Source organism: Watersipora subatra, chromosome 10 (genome assembly GCF_963576615.1).
Source record: "Watersipora subatra chromosome 10, tzWatSuba1.1, whole genome shotgun sequence".
NCBI classification, from domain to species: Eukaryota; Metazoa; Bryozoa; class Gymnolaemata; order Cheilostomatida; family Watersiporidae; genus Watersipora; species Watersipora subatra.
The window spans coordinates 13501971-13519212 of NC_088717.1; the positions used below are offsets into that span (position 1 = coordinate 13501971).

The window sequence follows — 17242 nt, forward strand, 5'->3', positions numbered from 1 at the left end:
TTGTTGATTGAATGAACACTCACCATGTTTCCATGACGTGCATGAATCGCATGTGGATTTGGAGTTGTGCGCATGAATCGCATGTGGATTTGGAGTTGTGCGTGTGAATCGCATGTGGATTAGGAGTTGTGCGCGTGAATCGCATGTGGATTTGGAGTTGTGCGCGTGAATCGCATGTGGATTTTGGAGTTGTGCGTGTGAATCGCATGTGGGTTTGGAGTTGTGTGCAGGTTGTGTTACCGTACGAATCATGTGTTTTTATGGACAATCACATGATGCGGATTGATCATCAACAACGTGATGATGTAACACGCTTTTGAAGGAAGTTGTCACTTTTATCAGAGATTAGCGGAATGGCCGGGTTTGCTCGGGTATCAAAAACCAGCTTATAATGTAGTTGCCTGCCACTTGCCATTAGCCTGGAACGTTGCCAATGGCTAATTTAAGTAAGCTAATTATCCAAGGTTCTTACTAATACAGTAATACTTCAACTTACGAGTGCTCCAACGTGCGAGAAACTTGAGATACGAGCCAGCTTTCAAGCAAGTTTTAGCACTAACATACGAGCCATGTTTGAGATACGAGCACTTGAGTCAGTTGCCAAGTATGCCGGAGGTGTTTTATGAGAACAGCATCACTCTGTATTTTTCAACTGCTCAGGTTATACTGTTGTACCGTGTTTTTTGTGCACGATTTTCTGTGCAGAATTATGTGAATTAAACGTACTGCGCGTAGACCGAAAGTTTGCCAGTAAAATGAAAGATAATACAAAGAAAAAGCAAATGATAACAATTGATATTAAACGGAAAAATATTGAAAAATATGCGAAATGTGTATGCGTGATTGAGCTAGCTCGGCAATATGACAGAACTACATTCATAATTATCAAACAGAAGGATTATATTCAGTGCATTTAGTTCGCAAAAGGACTACCCATAGTTTCTAAACGGTGCAGCGATCTTCACGACCGCTGATGGCATTGGACAAACAATTGGCCGGTGACAGCGTAACTGAAACGATGATATGTGAAAAGGCCGGCGCTATCTATCCAAACTGTTTAATAGACATTCGGACAAGCTGACTAGTGATCATCGCATTTGTGACGACACCCGTGTTCGTCCTAATCGCAACATGTTGCAAGGGCGACAAAGGCAAACGTCCTTAGATAGGTTTATCTTAAAATGGCCGGCTAGTCGTGAAAGCGAAAAAAAGGAAAAATTTCTCGCTAACCAGCGACAAACTTCAAACTATGAACGCCGAAGAAATTTTAATTACGTTTAGTTGAAAATGAAAGTTTGCTTTTAGGTTTGCTTCTAAGTTTGTCTTTTAACACTTTGATAAAATCCAAATTTATCAAAGTCAACTGTTGTAACGAAGGATAACTTATATCTCCCTCCCTGGCAAATGCCAGTGTTAACTGCTATTGTATGTACATGTATTTAATTTTACATTTTAATTAATCACATTTTTTTGCATTATTTTTTATTTGTTGCTTTTTGAAAGCATGTAGTACGTAAGAACAATAACCAACATGTTCTTTCTGTTACAATATCTTGTTTTGAGTGTTTTATTTGCTTTTTTTAGATTATGGAAACCAATCAATATATATTTAATTGTTCTATATATAAATAAATTGCACCAACATGCGAGTAAATTGACATACGAGCTCAGTCTCGGAACGCATTAAGCTCGTAAGTTGAAGTATGACTGTACATAGAATGACGTTGCGCTGTAACGGAGAGCGCTGTAACGGAGAGCGCTGTAACGGAGAGCGCTGTAACGGAGAGCGCTGTAACGGAGAGCGCTGTAACGGAGAGCGCTGTAACGGAGAGCGCTGTAACGGAGAGCGCTGTAACGGAGAGCGCTGTAACGGAGAGCGCTGTAACGGAGAGCGCTGTAACGGAGAGCGCTGTAACGGAGAGCGCTGTAAAGGAGAGCGCTGTAACGGAGAGCGCTGTAACGGAGAGCGCTGTAACGGAGAGCGCTGTAAAGGAGAGCGCTGTAACGGAGAGCGCTGTAACGGAGAGCGCTGTAACGGAGAGCGCTGTAACGGAGAGCGCTGTAACGGAGAGCGCTGTAATGGAGAGCGGTAGCATACTTTCACCCACATAGCGACATATATTGCCCAAAAAATCCATTAATCACGCGTAGCCAAATTGGTAAGGCATTTGCCTGGCGAACCAGAGGTTACGAGATCATATCTTCTGTGATATGGATTCTACATTCCAGTATTTTAATAGCTATAGCTGGACAAACTGAACTACAGACTTTGAGATTTCTATATAATTATTGTTTAGCATTTAGTATCAACTAGCAATCTCGGGTTGTCTCGTTTTCTTCATACAGCTTCAGACTAAAAAGCATGTTCGTAATTGTTAGTGATAACTTGGCACTTCCTGGTTGGCTTTTATATGTAATACTAGTTCAGCATTGGCTGAATGTCCCGTAACTTTGTCATGTTATCACTTGAAAATCTATAGTTATGAGTTCTATGGTGCTCTTCTACTAGAACGATAAACAATTGGAGTAGACTTCCTCAGGTAATTTACTGATGTCATTCAAGTCTTAAACGCTCATCATGTTAGTAGACTTTGTACTAAATTTTTGAGTTAGAATTTGAGATAAGCGAGACAATTCTAGCCTGATGTATTCTGAGTTGATGATGAATCGGTTTGCCACTAGATGTTACTGATAGGCCTAATGACTCTTCAACTCTCAAAAGCTCTCATTCTCAGGTGGTGAGAGAGATTGCTATACTGGTCTTAGAACTTAGCAGTATATCTGATATAAAATTTAGGGTCAGGTAGTTCTATTAATTGTTTATTATACACACTTAAATAGTTGGACTGTACAATTTAACTTCATGCTTATATGTTATTAAACTATGTAACTATAACAACGTAAATTATTATAAAATTGCACGATCATAAGATTTACACTCACTACAGCATTGGAGCATTTCCATCGAATTGGTCATATATATATATATATATATATATATATATATATATATATATATATATATATATATATATATATATATATTAGCTCGAACACATGGTTAATTCGAACGGTTTCTTTGGTCCGTTCCCACGTAATGATAAATTGCTATAGATAACTCGAACTCAACACTGTTAACTCGAACTGTTTTTTCCCAACGGCTACCGAAACGGTTGTTATCGCTTTAGAAAATCACTTTATTCCAAGCCATAGAGGTGAACCTCAACTTTTCGTAATTCGTAAGCGTCGTTATTACCACCATCGGCAAAATATTTTTGTCAATGACTTTTCTAAAGGTTTGGTGAAATTTGATTTATACCAAACATCCGCTTAGCAATCGCCCTTCGGAAGTGAGGTAATCTTTGCATAAACTTAAAAAAAAATCGGCAAAATTGATCCTGGGTAAAACGTTCAAAAGAAAAAGATGTCTTTTCTTTTGAGCATTTCAACAACAATCAAGTTTTGCCACTGTCAATCTAAAAAACGTCCTGGCAATAATATCACCTCAAACAACGAACCAATCTCAAGTGATAGAAAAATGTCTATACTTTTTGATAAAAATGTTTTAAACTTTACATTAGAAGCATTTAATTTGAAACAAGCCATTTTTGCTTTTGATTTATATTATAGTTTGTATATGTACATGTATCTACTAATAAATAAGTAAATACATGGACTTGTGACAGTGCTCTGATAACTTGGACGCTCTGATAATTCGAACACTTTCGCTCGGTCCCGTGAAGTTCGAGTTATCCATGTTTGACTGTATATTGTAAATTGAGTAGAAGTTAAGTTGTTCTGTTAAATATAGTGTGTGCATGAAGGAGAGAATTAGTTGAATATCTGTTAAAACTATTAAAACAAAATGGAAAGACAACTCCTTAATTTGTAAACTAAGATTGAGAGGCTCATCTAGAAAAACAGTAATTTGTTCACATTAGAATCTAACTAACTTTTTCAAGTTTTCATATTCTGATTATTTGATCTGAACACTCAAACACTGTCATTGTCCTTCATTACCTAAATAAAAATTATTCCATTCTTGCTGTCTTCGTATTAGATTCCACTTTTGCTGTCTACGTATTAGATTCACTCTAGTCTTTGTCTATTCTATCAGGTTAAGCAGCACCAGCTCTCTCACAATCCTAACGCTTTCAAGTGCGGTCAGTGTGACTTTCTGTTTGAGACCCTGGCCAAGCGGCAATGGCACGTGAAGAACATGCATGTTGGAGAGAGTGAGAAGCTTAAGTGTACTGCTTGCTCCTACACCGCAACGACGGCGTGAGTATTCATCTTATCTTTTCCTCTGGTTTCTGCTACCCTACTAGCCTAGGAGACTAGTCATTAGTTTACTTCTAGATGTAAACTGTTAGAAAAAGCTCGGTCGGTTTATCCGTGTGCTAACATTTGCTGTGACAAAACTATCACTTTACTGAGTAGTATGATAAAGTTGTGCTCGCGTGACAACTTGTCTGAAGTCGCTGTCAAAATCGCCAAAGTTTATAAGGATCTGCCACAAAGGTCAGAAATGAATTCGAAAAATAAACATTTTGTATTTGGTGTCCTGTGTGATTCCATTTTGTGCCTTCGCAATCACGACTGGCTCGATTGTTTGTAAAAAAATGGTTCATTATTGCATTTGATATGTTGTTTATTCAAATGTAAGCATCGGTTGTCTGGACAAACCAAATGGAGCAGAAGTTTTTAGTACGGAGCAGATGGAGCAGAAGCTATTTAGTTGAAAGGTTTATGCTTTGATTAATTCACCTTTTTCATCCAACATCAGCATTTAGACTCTGATTCTTCGGTTTAGTTGCCATGTAGCGACCTCTATACAGTACTTGCTGAAAACGGCTAGGGTGGTAGAAGGTGGAGATCTTGCATTGTATGGGCCTTACAGGGTTAACATGAAGCTGCATCTAAAGAACAAGCATAACATAGAGAATCGACTGAGAGAGAAGCAGTTGCGAAGGAAGAAGCAGATGATGTGTCAAATCTGTAACAAGAGGCTCATAAACGAAGAGCAGAAAGAGGTGGGGTTTGAGGACTTCTTGTCATCGCTTTCTTGTTAGTGTTGGCCGTTGCCAGTCATTAAAGATGGGATCACAGGAACCTCTAGTCTATTTTATCAGAAAATATAGATATATTTCTATCATTTGAGATTTTAGGTTTTGTTTTGTTGGGATCTGACTGCCAGGATGTTTAAATATTGAAATTGACAAAACTTGATCACAGTTAAAATGCTCAGAAGAAAAAGACATGCCCAGACTTGCCCCAAGCTGTTGTCAATAGTCGCACTTCCTGTTTATATGGCTTCTTCTTTAGCCAGTCATCAGCATCGGTTACTCGCTTGTTTACCCAGAATTTAGAGCCAAGCAGTTGGACAAATTTTAACCAACCGATCTGAAATCATTTGAGACATTTATAGCAGATATCTAAGGCTATATTTGAATTCTTATTGCAACTGTCATGAGCAAATACAAAATTAAATATACGTCTATATAGAGATATGTAACGCTACAAACTTAAATGCAACACCCGGTGTCAATAATGAGAGGGACAAACAGGAAGCGCACTTGTTGATGTAATTTTCGAAGAAGTCTAGGCACGCCTTTTTTTCTGAGCATTTTAATTGAGATGAAGTTTTGTCGATTTTAATCTTGTAACATCCTTGCACTCAGATCACCATTCTGGGTGATCTGACAAATAAAATCTCACATGATAGAAAAATATCTATACTTTTTGATAAACTCTACTAGAATTTGATGTGATCACATCTCTAATGTTATGAAGTTTGCTTACAGGTACATATGCAAATACACGAGCCTGGGAACCGTGACTCTCTCAAACCTTATTATTGTACAGTATGTGATGCGCGATGCGCAGATATAAATCAAATGGTGCGACACCGAGCCATTCACACGGAAAACAAGCCATTTGAGTGCAAGCATTGCGACTACAAGACACGCTGGAAGAAGGATCTGAAAACACATGAAATGATCCATTCAGGTTTGCTCTTCAACTCATATTTATGATAGAAAAAGAGAGGAAAACTCTGTATATTGATGATTATACCCATTATTTGTATTGCATGGTATAGATTATCAATTTGAGTTAACGTTTCAAGCTCAGTATGGTAAAGCCGGTACCAACCCTATCACTCTGATGACTGTAATATAAAAGATATGAAACCTATTTTTCCTAGTTTTGTAGTAGCATATATCTCAACCGCTAGTCACACATTTATTATGAATGTAAAGCCAGTCATGTACTTTTCCCAAGAAGGTAGTTGGTTTAGTAAAATATGTTTTTAGTTACAATGTCATTCGTTAAGCTTGCATAAAACTTATTTGGTCGTAAGATATATGTTACTGACATAAAATGTTAATAAAAGGAAACATCATCTACTCATTTAGCCTCAAATAAGAACTCACTTATATTTTCCCTTCGCACAGAGTTGATAAAGTGGCTCATGTTAGCAGCTTTAGCAGAGCATCATGGGTGAGAGAATTAATAGATCTATCCAAATTTTCACCAAAATAAAACTCACAGATCAGGGTAGTCCTTTCGCTTTCAAGTTGCTTCATTTTAGCTACTAATTTGCAGCGTAGTATCAAGGTCACCATATTTTATCAGCTGAGGCAGAAGAACGTCTACACAATGACCTTAAAAATGTTTTTGCAGCACAAACCTTGGAAATGGTTCAACATTCAGTCTCTGATATTTCTAATAGTAATGTTGGCTCTCTTTGTTCCAGGCACTCTGCTTATGACACTGAGACTATTTTTCATTTGGTGCAAACGTTCAGCAATTCTCACAATTCCGACAATAATATCACTGCCACTAGTTATAACTCTTCTTGGTAAATGTTTTTTCTAGATTTCAATGAAATACCTACCGCAAGTAAAATAATTTAATCAGGTGAGCAGTACAAATGGTTCATAACAACCTGACACTAAATCTTGCTCTAGTTCAGAGATTACAGCATAAACAATGACGAGCCTAGTACTACTTTCAGATAACTATTTTATTCATGAATAGAAATGTTTGGTTATTACGCTGATACCTTACTCGCAAGTTTGTTTTTAAAATATTTTGTTAACCAGTCTGAGCTGCTCTTTTATCTAATTGAAAACCGATAGTTTTTGTTGTTCTACAAACTAAAAGAATTAAGTCAGGATTTTGTACCTTGACTGCAATATATTTTGCGCCAAATCTCATGCTAATTTTTTTTAATTAATTGAAGCTTTCGGACAAAGGCTCTATCTTTTATGGCAAAATGTTGAGTAGACTTTATTCCAGGTTTTTTGGTAAAAAATTAATTTCGCTAGATTTAGCAAAACAATTATGTTGTGGAAGAGTTGAGTAACTTTGTAGCATAATTTGTACAGTCACGCTTGGCAGAGAGCATTTAATTTTTTTACTATTATTATGCATTGCCAGAAGCCACGTGGTCTAGATCCACAGAAAAAAATTGGTCTTTCATTTCTCAAAAAGCTTCGCATCTGAAAGAACAACAATCAAAGGCAATAGGCGATAAATGTTTATTTCCAAATATTTTTAAATGCCGAAGTATGTATATTTAGACAGTACCATGAGGACGGCGTACAACTCTGAATAAATATGCCGTATAGAAAGAAAGTTTTAATTATTGGAGCCTCCTGTATAAACACCCAGTCTTTGCTGTAGGAGAGAAGAATGTGCACTGTCAACACTGTGACTACACCTGCTATACGAAACAGAGGCTGAGAGCGCACATGATAAAGCACGATGAGAGCCGGCATCACCTCTGCCCGCTCTGCAATATGGCATTCAAGTCTAAACAGGCCTTGCGCATGCACACAATGTACCATACTGGAGAGGCAGCGTTCTCGTGAGTGCCCACACCTTCGCTTGCTTAGGTCACTTGTTTTTTGATCTCTACTCATTGGGTTTATGATTTTTTCAAAGCCACAGATAGTACATGCTTTATGATTGTTCAGTTATGACGTGATTTACCAGTATAGCAAGTTTTTACTGGATTAAAAGTATGTAGATTTTTGATGGGCTTGTGGCCAAACATCATTTTTATTCCCATAACATTTAAACCTACATCCACCGTCGTATGTTTCAGTTGATGAACTTTCTGTTGCTACAACATACAACTCACTATCATAACTACTCCGAAATGCTATTAGACTAACTTTAAAACATTTTTGTTCAACTCATTCGGTAATTCCTAATTTCTCTCCTTTTATTTTTTTTGTATCTAATGAAAAACATTGTTTTGTGGATGATTATTAATGCCAATAGAAAGTTATACATACATCTACTTGTAGTGTTTTTATTGGGTCGATCTGTTCACAAGACTGTTTTCTGCTGTAGCTGTGATATCTGCGACTTCCGTACAGTGACAGAGATGCGACTGCGCAAGCACAAACTGCGTCATACAGATGAGAGGAACTACTCGTGCAACCTCTGTGGGAAGCGCTTTAAACAGCCTCATCATGTAACTCAGCACAGGTGAGCGAGACAGCCATATCTCTTTTAGTGTTTCATTATTCAGAGATGCATCCCAAAGGTTTGACGAGAGGTGGAGGTCACATGGAAAGTGAATGAAACTTTGCGCTCCTCCAGCGCTTTCATTGTAAATTTGGTGAACTGCTTTTTTACCTTTTTATAAATTCTTAGTTTGCCTATTTATACACACAAAGGCAAGGCTTGAAGTCAATTTCATCGCTCATGGTATGAGTCTCTCCACATTTCATTACTCAAATTTTTGTAACTTTTGGTGTTGGCGAGTGTTACATCTCAACAGTAATAAAATTCTAGAAGTACATTTACCATATTTGTCCTAAGAAACATCGGGATTGGCGCGTGCTCTTCTCTTTCACAGAAACTGCTGACAAATTTGCAGTTTTCTCTCATAGCTCCAACAGTCTTGCAGTATTGTCTTTGTTTGTATTGTTGTCTGTGAACACATTTGTTTCACAGTGAGGTCAACTGATTGTGTGTCACTGAGAGTGTTGCAAGTTTTGAAAGCAAGAACTTGTCCCATCTCCTGATTTATGCTAAAATCAATTCAAGATTTGCCTCCCTTAACCTGTATTTTATTCGACTATGAGTACAAGTAATGACTAAGTTATATAGCATATTTAGCAAGGTATAACAAATTTGCACAAAAGTTCAATTTCAGACCAAGAAAGTTAAAAAATATTTCGTTAAGATTTAATACTCAAGCGTTGTATTAAAAAATAATAAAACGGTGTTCAGTTATAAGCTCTAATGACTTGTAACACTCTTAATTCCTTATTATTAGCATTGACCAACCCCATGGTATCCACAAACTTACAAACCAATCAAAATCGATCTTTATTCCAAATTAGTGAGAAAGCAGGTCAATCGTCAGCCACATATTTGTTATTTTATTAGTTGTATAGTTTATATATTGTCAATTTCCTTTTGGAAATGTAATATTTTCACATAAGTTTTATGTACAACAGGTTTTTAAGTTAATCATGATCCCACACCTGACTTACATGAAGACTCACCTTGATCAACTCTAGCTACTTAAATATTTTAACCTACCATATATGAAGTTTTTATGGAAAGTGTAAGAACTCTCTGTGCACGTACTCTAATCATAAAGTATGTAATGTCCTCTTAAGGGTATGTAACAGCGCTAGCCATATTTACTGTTGAAATTTATAATAAACTCAAAGGGATAATTATTTAAAAACTCTGACAACTTATAGAACAGATTGGAATGGCTCACCTAAACATCATCGAGGATAAGGCGTTCAACAATTTAATGAAAATAATTTAATGGATTGGTCATTAACATGGACCTCTGAAGTTGTGACATGCTTATGTGATGCCGTAACAGGTACTCAAAACAGCTCAGCTACTGATTTCTGTGGTAGTAAGGGATATAAAGTGACAGCTCTGTTTTGCTATGGTTCATTTTAGATCTACATATACAATTATCATTGTATCAGGTACTTCAATCCATGTTTACAGACAGCTAAACTTTCACAACACAACTGCAGGTTGTACAAAACATTGTACAGAAAGCATGAATACACAAGGCTGCTGTTTGGAACAACCAGCCTAGCACTAGTTTACCATGTCAACAATTGGAACAAACTTAGTATGGACAAAAGCTGGGAATTTTAACTTTTCCAACAGCGTGCAAATGTCAAATGGTTAAAAATAAATGCATTCAAATGCATTCATAAAATGCTTTCAAATAAAGCTGTCAGTTGTATTGTTGCTCTTGCATAAATTGTGGTGTGCTCCAAAGATGACTTTCACAAATGCAACACAAGTACAAAAGAACATGCACACTTCTATTGCTTCTAACACTGATATGTCAAAAGCAAGTGTTTTTAAGAAAATTTCTAAGTCAGCCCTTGGTAGGTTTAGTGTTTTAAGGTTTGCTGTACTTTGCAAGTATGCGGTACTTCGGTTTTAATGGATGTCACAGTTATTCATGTTTGGTTGTAGGGACATAGTGCACCTTGGAAAGCCAAGTTATAGGGAAAGAAAAAGGATTGCCCTTCAACAGAGTGCAGCTGAGGCGCTGGGCAGTCTCAACACCACAGAGATCAATTTTGGAGGACAGACTTACGTGAGTGGCTCAGGCTAGCCTAGATATTATTACCAAGTATCCATACAGGGGTAGTGTTGCGACGCCTGGGGTGGTGTGCCAGGCCCCAGCGCTACGCTCGGGCGACAAGCCAATCGTGTTTTCATAGGGCACTGAAGTGGGATGATGGTTGTGCGCTGCCTTTGTCAAGGTTGTATTGAATATAATTATAATGTATTTGTATGATATAAAAATTATTATTATCTTTTTAATATAGTATTAACATTTTTTTACCTTTTTATTGGCGTCTTTTAGCAGCTTGTAATAGTTAGATTTCATGAGCGTAAGCGATGTCTTACAGCGTCTTGGAGTTTTAATAAAATTAGTGTTGGTTTGCCAATTTCGACATCTTTAAATACAAATGTGAAATTTTTTTGCCATTCACCATCTAAGATTTTCTAAATGTCGTGCTTAATTGGGTAGTCATGGAATGTTTCGATTTCGGGGTTGGTTTATGCAGCCTTCTTTTCTGTCATTTTCAAGTAAAAACAGATAGATTAAAGTATTTTAACAACAAAAATTTTGGCATATGGAGCAACAGGAAAGCAAGACCTGTGCACAATTACTACACTGTTGATCACTGAGGCGGTTTTCATGACACAAAGATGTCGCATCGCCCGAGGGTTTCGCTTCCAAACTGTGACACTGAACCATGACAAAATGAAAATGACATGGCTGTTTACATGAAGGAATTGCTGCACCATCTTAGGGTGTGTCGCTACGCTGTCGCTGTATGGAAACTTATTATAAGTTTGTATGGTTGCCATGTGATTGCCATTCTATCAGTGTAACCTGTCTGGTGATGTCACAATATATTCTTATACACTTTTCATTCGTGAGTCCCATATCATATCTAGATTGCAAGCAGATACATGTAACACCAAAAGTTAGTTCAAGTAAACACACTCATCCATCAGATCGGCAATTGATAAATTGAGTTGTTCAGCAATTTCGATGTACTCCTACAGACGGTGCTAAATGATGATGGCTCGACGACCTTAGTCGACCTGCAGGCAGCTGTTACACCAGCTAATCGTTCCGATGATACGCAGTATGTAATGGTAGAGACACCTGCAGGCTACCAGTATGTCGCTGTCGTCATGCCTGAGGAGGGCCAGTCTACTGAGTTACAGGGGGCAGCGGAACTACAGAGTTCTGAATTACAGGCTCCAGCACTGCAGAATACTGACTTGCAGACCTCTGGGTAACTTGTATAGAATCACTGATCCTGTGTACTGTTTAACAAGTGCTATCTAGTTTTTCTGGCTGATGGTTAGCTTTCTGGCTGATGGTAATTAGCTTTCTGGCTGATGGTAATCTTTCTGGCTGGTGGTAATCTTTCTGGCTGATGGTAATCTTTCTGGCTGGTGGTAATCTTTCTGGCTGATGGTAATCTTTCTGGCTGGTGGTAATCTTTCTGGCTGATGGTAATCTTTCTGGCTGGTGGTAATCTTTCTGGCTGATGGTAATCTTTCTGGCTGGTGGTAATCTTTCTGGCTGGTGGTATTCTTTCTGGCTGATGGTATTCTTTCTGGCTGGTGGTAATCTTTCTGGCTGATGGTAGTCTTTCTGGCTGATGGTAATCTTTCTGGCTGATGGTAATCTTTCTGGCTGGTGGTAATCTTTCTGGCTGGTGGTAATCTTTCTGGCTGGTGGTATTCTTTCTGGCTGATGGTAATCTTTTTGGCTGATGGTAATCTTTCTGGCTGGTGGTAATCTTTCTGGCTGATGGTATTCTTTCTGGCAAGGGGATTTTCATGAAGTGATTGTCAGTGATTTTGTTAATCTTTCTAAAGACTGGTAGTTATGTGAGTTTTTTATGGCAAACAGGGGTTTTGCAAATAGCTGTTTTCTTTACCTTTATGAAACACTCAGTTTTCTAAAGTAATTTTGAGAGAATAGTAAAAGTCACACCGCTTTTATTTCACATTCAGTGAGTGACATAGCCTGTGTTCTGTAGGCTTGCGGAAGATGAAACACCAACTACTGTTAATGACACAACTAATCTAGATGAATCGCAAATCCTGCTTTCACAGGCTACAGGAGTTTACTACACATCAGGTATCAGTGTCGGGGGAGACAACAACCAGTCTGTGGAAGCCCTGGTCTCTCTTCAGTCACAGTAACTGCTGTGATTAGTTGTAGACTCGGTGTAGTTAGGGAGGTGACATGTGGTAGACTCTGCGAACGCATCACATATATTCCCTGACTCTAAACTACATGTATTATTTATGAATTCTATCTTCACACTATTATTTATATATCTATCACCGCCAGCCATATAATTTCTTCAGAGTCGTGTCTTGAAATGAATATCAACTTTCCATGTCTATTTTATAATTGAGACAACTAAATTGAAGATTTTTTACTCACTTGAATACAAAACTGTCAACTGAAAATTCTGTTACTGTAGAATACAACACGAGTATGCTGAACGTTCTGTTACTGTAGAATACAACACGAGTATACTGAACATTCTGGTACTGGAGAATACAACACGAGTATGCCACAAATCTGAATGTTTGAAACAGTTCATCATTTGCATGTATCGAGGAATTTGTTCTGGCAGCTTCGTGTACTTTTCCTAGCTAAAAATAATAAAGTTTGTTAAATCTTCTAAGAAATCCTTATTGGTATATAAATCAAATTTGCTGTAATTAAATTAAACTAAATAGATTAAATTTGATATGCAGCAGACATGTTCAAATGACCTCAAACCAGTACCCCTAACTTCTGTAAGTGTATAAAAGACTTCCTTATCAATTGTAAGCTCATTGAACATAATGGTAGGAGGTGTCCGTCATCAGCCAGGTTTCCCTCGGTTGTCCCATCAATTAAGATTGTTGGTAAACGTGTAAAATCCTTCAGAATTTTCATCGTCGTTCAACCCGGCCAGCCATTTCACCTGACTTTAGAAGTTGCATATACAACTTAAGACAAGACAGATGAGCATAGCTACAACCCTGGAGGGGTAAGTCCTCGGTTTCATCCTGGGCCCCCCTAATCTCTTTCATCGGCGTCTAATGTTTTAGTTTTACTACCTTGTTAGTCTTTGTGATTTTTGATTCGCAGCTTGCCTTCAAGAGTTTTTCAGAATTTGTAGACAATAGGATGTCTGCCATGGCCTCGGTCTTGCATAGTCAATGGTAAGTCCCTAATATATTTTGTTACTGATTCGTTTACACATAATCTGTTATAATTGAGATAACAATTTTATAAATTTGTACTGTGGGTTGTTTCATGCTGGTGCTGATCAAGTTCAAAGCTGAAGTTGTCAACTCTCTCTAAAGCCACATCAGCTTGAGAATTACTTCTAGAAATGTATATAGTGTAACATGATTGGAGCTGTCGATGTATTTGAGGGCTGGCTAAGACTGAGTATAGAGACTTAGGCTATGTGACATCAATGATATCAGCGCTGTCTTACCAAGGCAGCCAAGTTAGACAAAGGGAATAAAACATTCGTGAGTCATTCCTGTATTTTTCACAACTATATATATATTACATTACACTGAAAGGCTGCTATCACTTTCACCCTTGAAACATTTATGAATCATGAACCAATTACGATAACCAATCACGATGCAAGTATAGAAGAAAATCATTTAGCAAAATTACTTGGTATTCAATTTGGTGAAAATTTATGCTTTTCCGATCATCTTGACTGCGAAATATCCAAGACTAGACCAGCTGTTCACGCCTTGATCAATCTCTGGAAAGTTGGCATAAAACCAAGAAGGCTAATATAATAATTGTTTTACCAGAGCAGAGTGTTATCAATTTCGTCATATGCAGCCCCCCATGCAGGGTCTATGCTTATCAGAGAGAGAGGGGGGAGAGAGAGGGAGAGAGAGAGATAGTGAAGCTAGAAAGACTGTGTTAAAGTGATGATGCTTCAGGAGGATGCCTCTAGCCCTTGGGGGGTCGAAGGTCTTTCAGTATATCGGAATCTCCGCTGTCTAAAATACTCTAACAGACTATCCTGTATACCCAACCATCTACTTCATAGCTACACCCACAAACAGAAAACCACTAAAAACAGCAGGAAAACATCTTGCCTCTCTTATATCTAAAACATTCTTATATCATAAGAGTTTCTTTTTAAATGCTACTGAATTCCCATGTTACTATTTCTTTTGTCGATGCTGCCTGATTTGCCTTTGTCTGCATTAGACAGTGAAATAAAGTTAAGATCAAATCAAATATATTGTGGTAAAAGATGAAACAAAGGTAGGTCGACATGAACCTTATTATCACTTTAATTATTTATATTATTATTTATTTATTAGTATTTGGCCTTTGCAACTCCTAGGGAACCTGTGTTACTATGGAATGGCATTATAAAGCTTTGATTATCAGGTTATTCATAACCATTCACAGCTCAATGCCCATTCTCCACCTTCATCCGCTTGGCAATAATGTCTATATAACTCTCCCAAATGTTTCGGTGTTGCTTGGAAAGTTTGGGTGCTGACATTATTTCTGATGAGCTGTTTGCATAACGTTGGATTTCAACAATGAGGTTCATCACTGTCTTTATATTATTATCATTGTAAAAGTTGGTCATGATTGCTCGTGTGTCAGTATGAGGGTCCTAATTTTCATTCTCATCGTCTGCTGTTCTTCTGCCGATGCCAAACGTAAGTTGTGATAAGAAGTTGCATATTCTCTCTTTTCACAGATTTATCTGGTTGAATTATCAATCTCATAGATAATGTGTCTAGCACTATAGCTATTCCATTCATCGTCTATATTAATGAATACTATATGTAATTTGTGTTAGTCTGTGTAAATGTTATGCATTTCTATGTTTCACCCGATTTCATCCAAACTTCACATGCATAGATACGTAGATATACCAAAATATTTGGTTTCAAAACTCTATCTGGCTCTTGGCAACCAGCCTTGTAAATATCAACCTGATCGGAAGCTCAAAATGCGTTACTGCTTGCATGAAGGACAATTTCCCTCGTTGAACGCATTTATAGATGGTTGTTGTAAAAACAGTGTAACAGCTTGTGTTGTGAAAGCATCCATAAAAGCGTTCATGAATGAAGTCGGGCACAATCATTGTTGAACTGCCTAAGAGTGTAGTAGTCCAAAAATGATTGCGGACTGCTTCACTTTTTATTATTAATACAGTGCGCCCTCAGGTTACGATGCCCCTGTTATACAATTTTTTCACTTTATGATGTGAAACACGTTGTTTTTGTCATACGAGAACGGCAAAAACATCAAGTAGTAATTTGTGTTGAAAGTTTATACACGTGCTGCAAGCTATCTGCTTGACAAGGAAAGAAATCTCATACAACGCTGGGCTTACTGCCAAAATTAAATATCAACTTTGGCAACCCTGCGTACCATAACTTGTTTAACTCAGCAAGAAGAAAAAAAACTTTTGGTGATCACAGCTTTCAAATTCTTATCAACGCTAAACGTTGCTTTTACATGTTTAAACTCTTTCTTAATTATGCAGTTAATGAAGGTTACAAAAAGCTATAAATTGAGTTAGAAAGCTTCAAAGATTTTCATGTCACCGCATAGTGGAGACCCATTAAAGCTAGGCGTGGCTAAAAGGGTTTTCATATAATGTTATGTTCTAATTTAAATAATGATGGCATTGTTGAGAGGCATATCACATTAATATTGGCCTAAGTTGTTCCACAGCCTTGCATAGTCGGCAGCCATAAGACAAGTTTTTTTAATATATCGCATTTCCTTCTTGCTGAGTTTATAAACAGCAAGTTCAATGCTACTTAAAGGTTGACTTGCAACAGAATTCACATTACAGTTATTTGGTATCATAAGATTCACCATGTCTTACTCTGTTGTGTTGTAGGTGCAAAATATATGGGAATGTAATTACAAGCTCTTAAAAGCTAAAAAACAAACAGAAAATCGCAGCCACACGAGACCGCCGTAGTTTAGATTCGCTTTCCAAATCGGCTCAAATGGGACGTAGTTGTTACAGGATGGTTTCTGTTTACACTTTTATGCAATCTCATTCGTCGAAATATCTTCACAAATATACTTCACGCGTTCAATAAAACCATGTCTATTGTTTTTACGCGTCTGTTTTATCGTCATCGTAATGCTGTCACTTTTAGCATTGATATCTTATAACTTACCGTAAAAAATCGTTTAACTTTTTAACTTTAGCTCGAAGGAGTACATATCATTGTCTGATAATCATGACGAGCCTGTTGGTTACCTGTGATAATCGAAAATAGTTGCAAAAATTATTTTCGAAGTATTGGGTCACATGATCAGATTACGACTTGACGATTAGTCCAAGCCGAAAGAAAACTGTAAAGTAGCGAGCATCTATATTTAATACGGGGTCTTCGGTAAAACCCGAAGTGTTTGTCATAAACTAGTGCTACAATAAGTTTTATATTGAGCTTTTTATTGGCCTTTCAATTCACGTGAGAACATCACGTGACAAGACGATAACCAAACTAATGAATACGTCAGATAAATAAAGAGATTCCAATCTATGGGGGCTTTTCGTTTTTGAGCTTTTAAGAGCTTGCAATCACTTTTCCACGTGTTTGGCACCTACAACACAACGGAGTAAGACATAGTGAATCTTTTGATACCAAATAACTGTAATGT

At 37.4% G+C, this 17242-nt stretch overlaps 1 protein-coding gene across 3 annotated transcripts in view; it reads left to right on the forward strand.

The window, feature by feature from the left end:
* LOC137405990 (zinc finger protein 708-like) overlaps window positions 1–13241 on the forward strand; it is a 30398-nt gene extending 17157 nt beyond the window's left edge. For all 3 annotated transcript variants that reach the window (XM_068092486.1, XM_068092483.1, XM_068092484.1), the window contains exons 9-16: window positions 4118–4281; window positions 4901–5033; window positions 5805–6009; window positions 7690–7873; window positions 8365–8502; window positions 10486–10609; window positions 11596–11831; window positions 12588–13241. In XM_068092486.1, the coding sequence (XP_067948587.1) occupies window positions 4118–4281; window positions 4901–5033; window positions 5805–6009; window positions 7690–7873; window positions 8365–8502; window positions 10486–10609; window positions 11596–11831; window positions 12588–12753 (1350 nt within the window). In that variant the 3' untranslated portion in view covers window positions 12754–13241. The remainder of the gene's footprint in view (window positions 1–4117; window positions 4282–4900; window positions 5034–5804; window positions 6010–7689; window positions 7874–8364; window positions 8503–10485; window positions 10610–11595; window positions 11832–12587) is intronic.
* Window positions 13242–17242: the final 4001 nt, after the last annotated feature.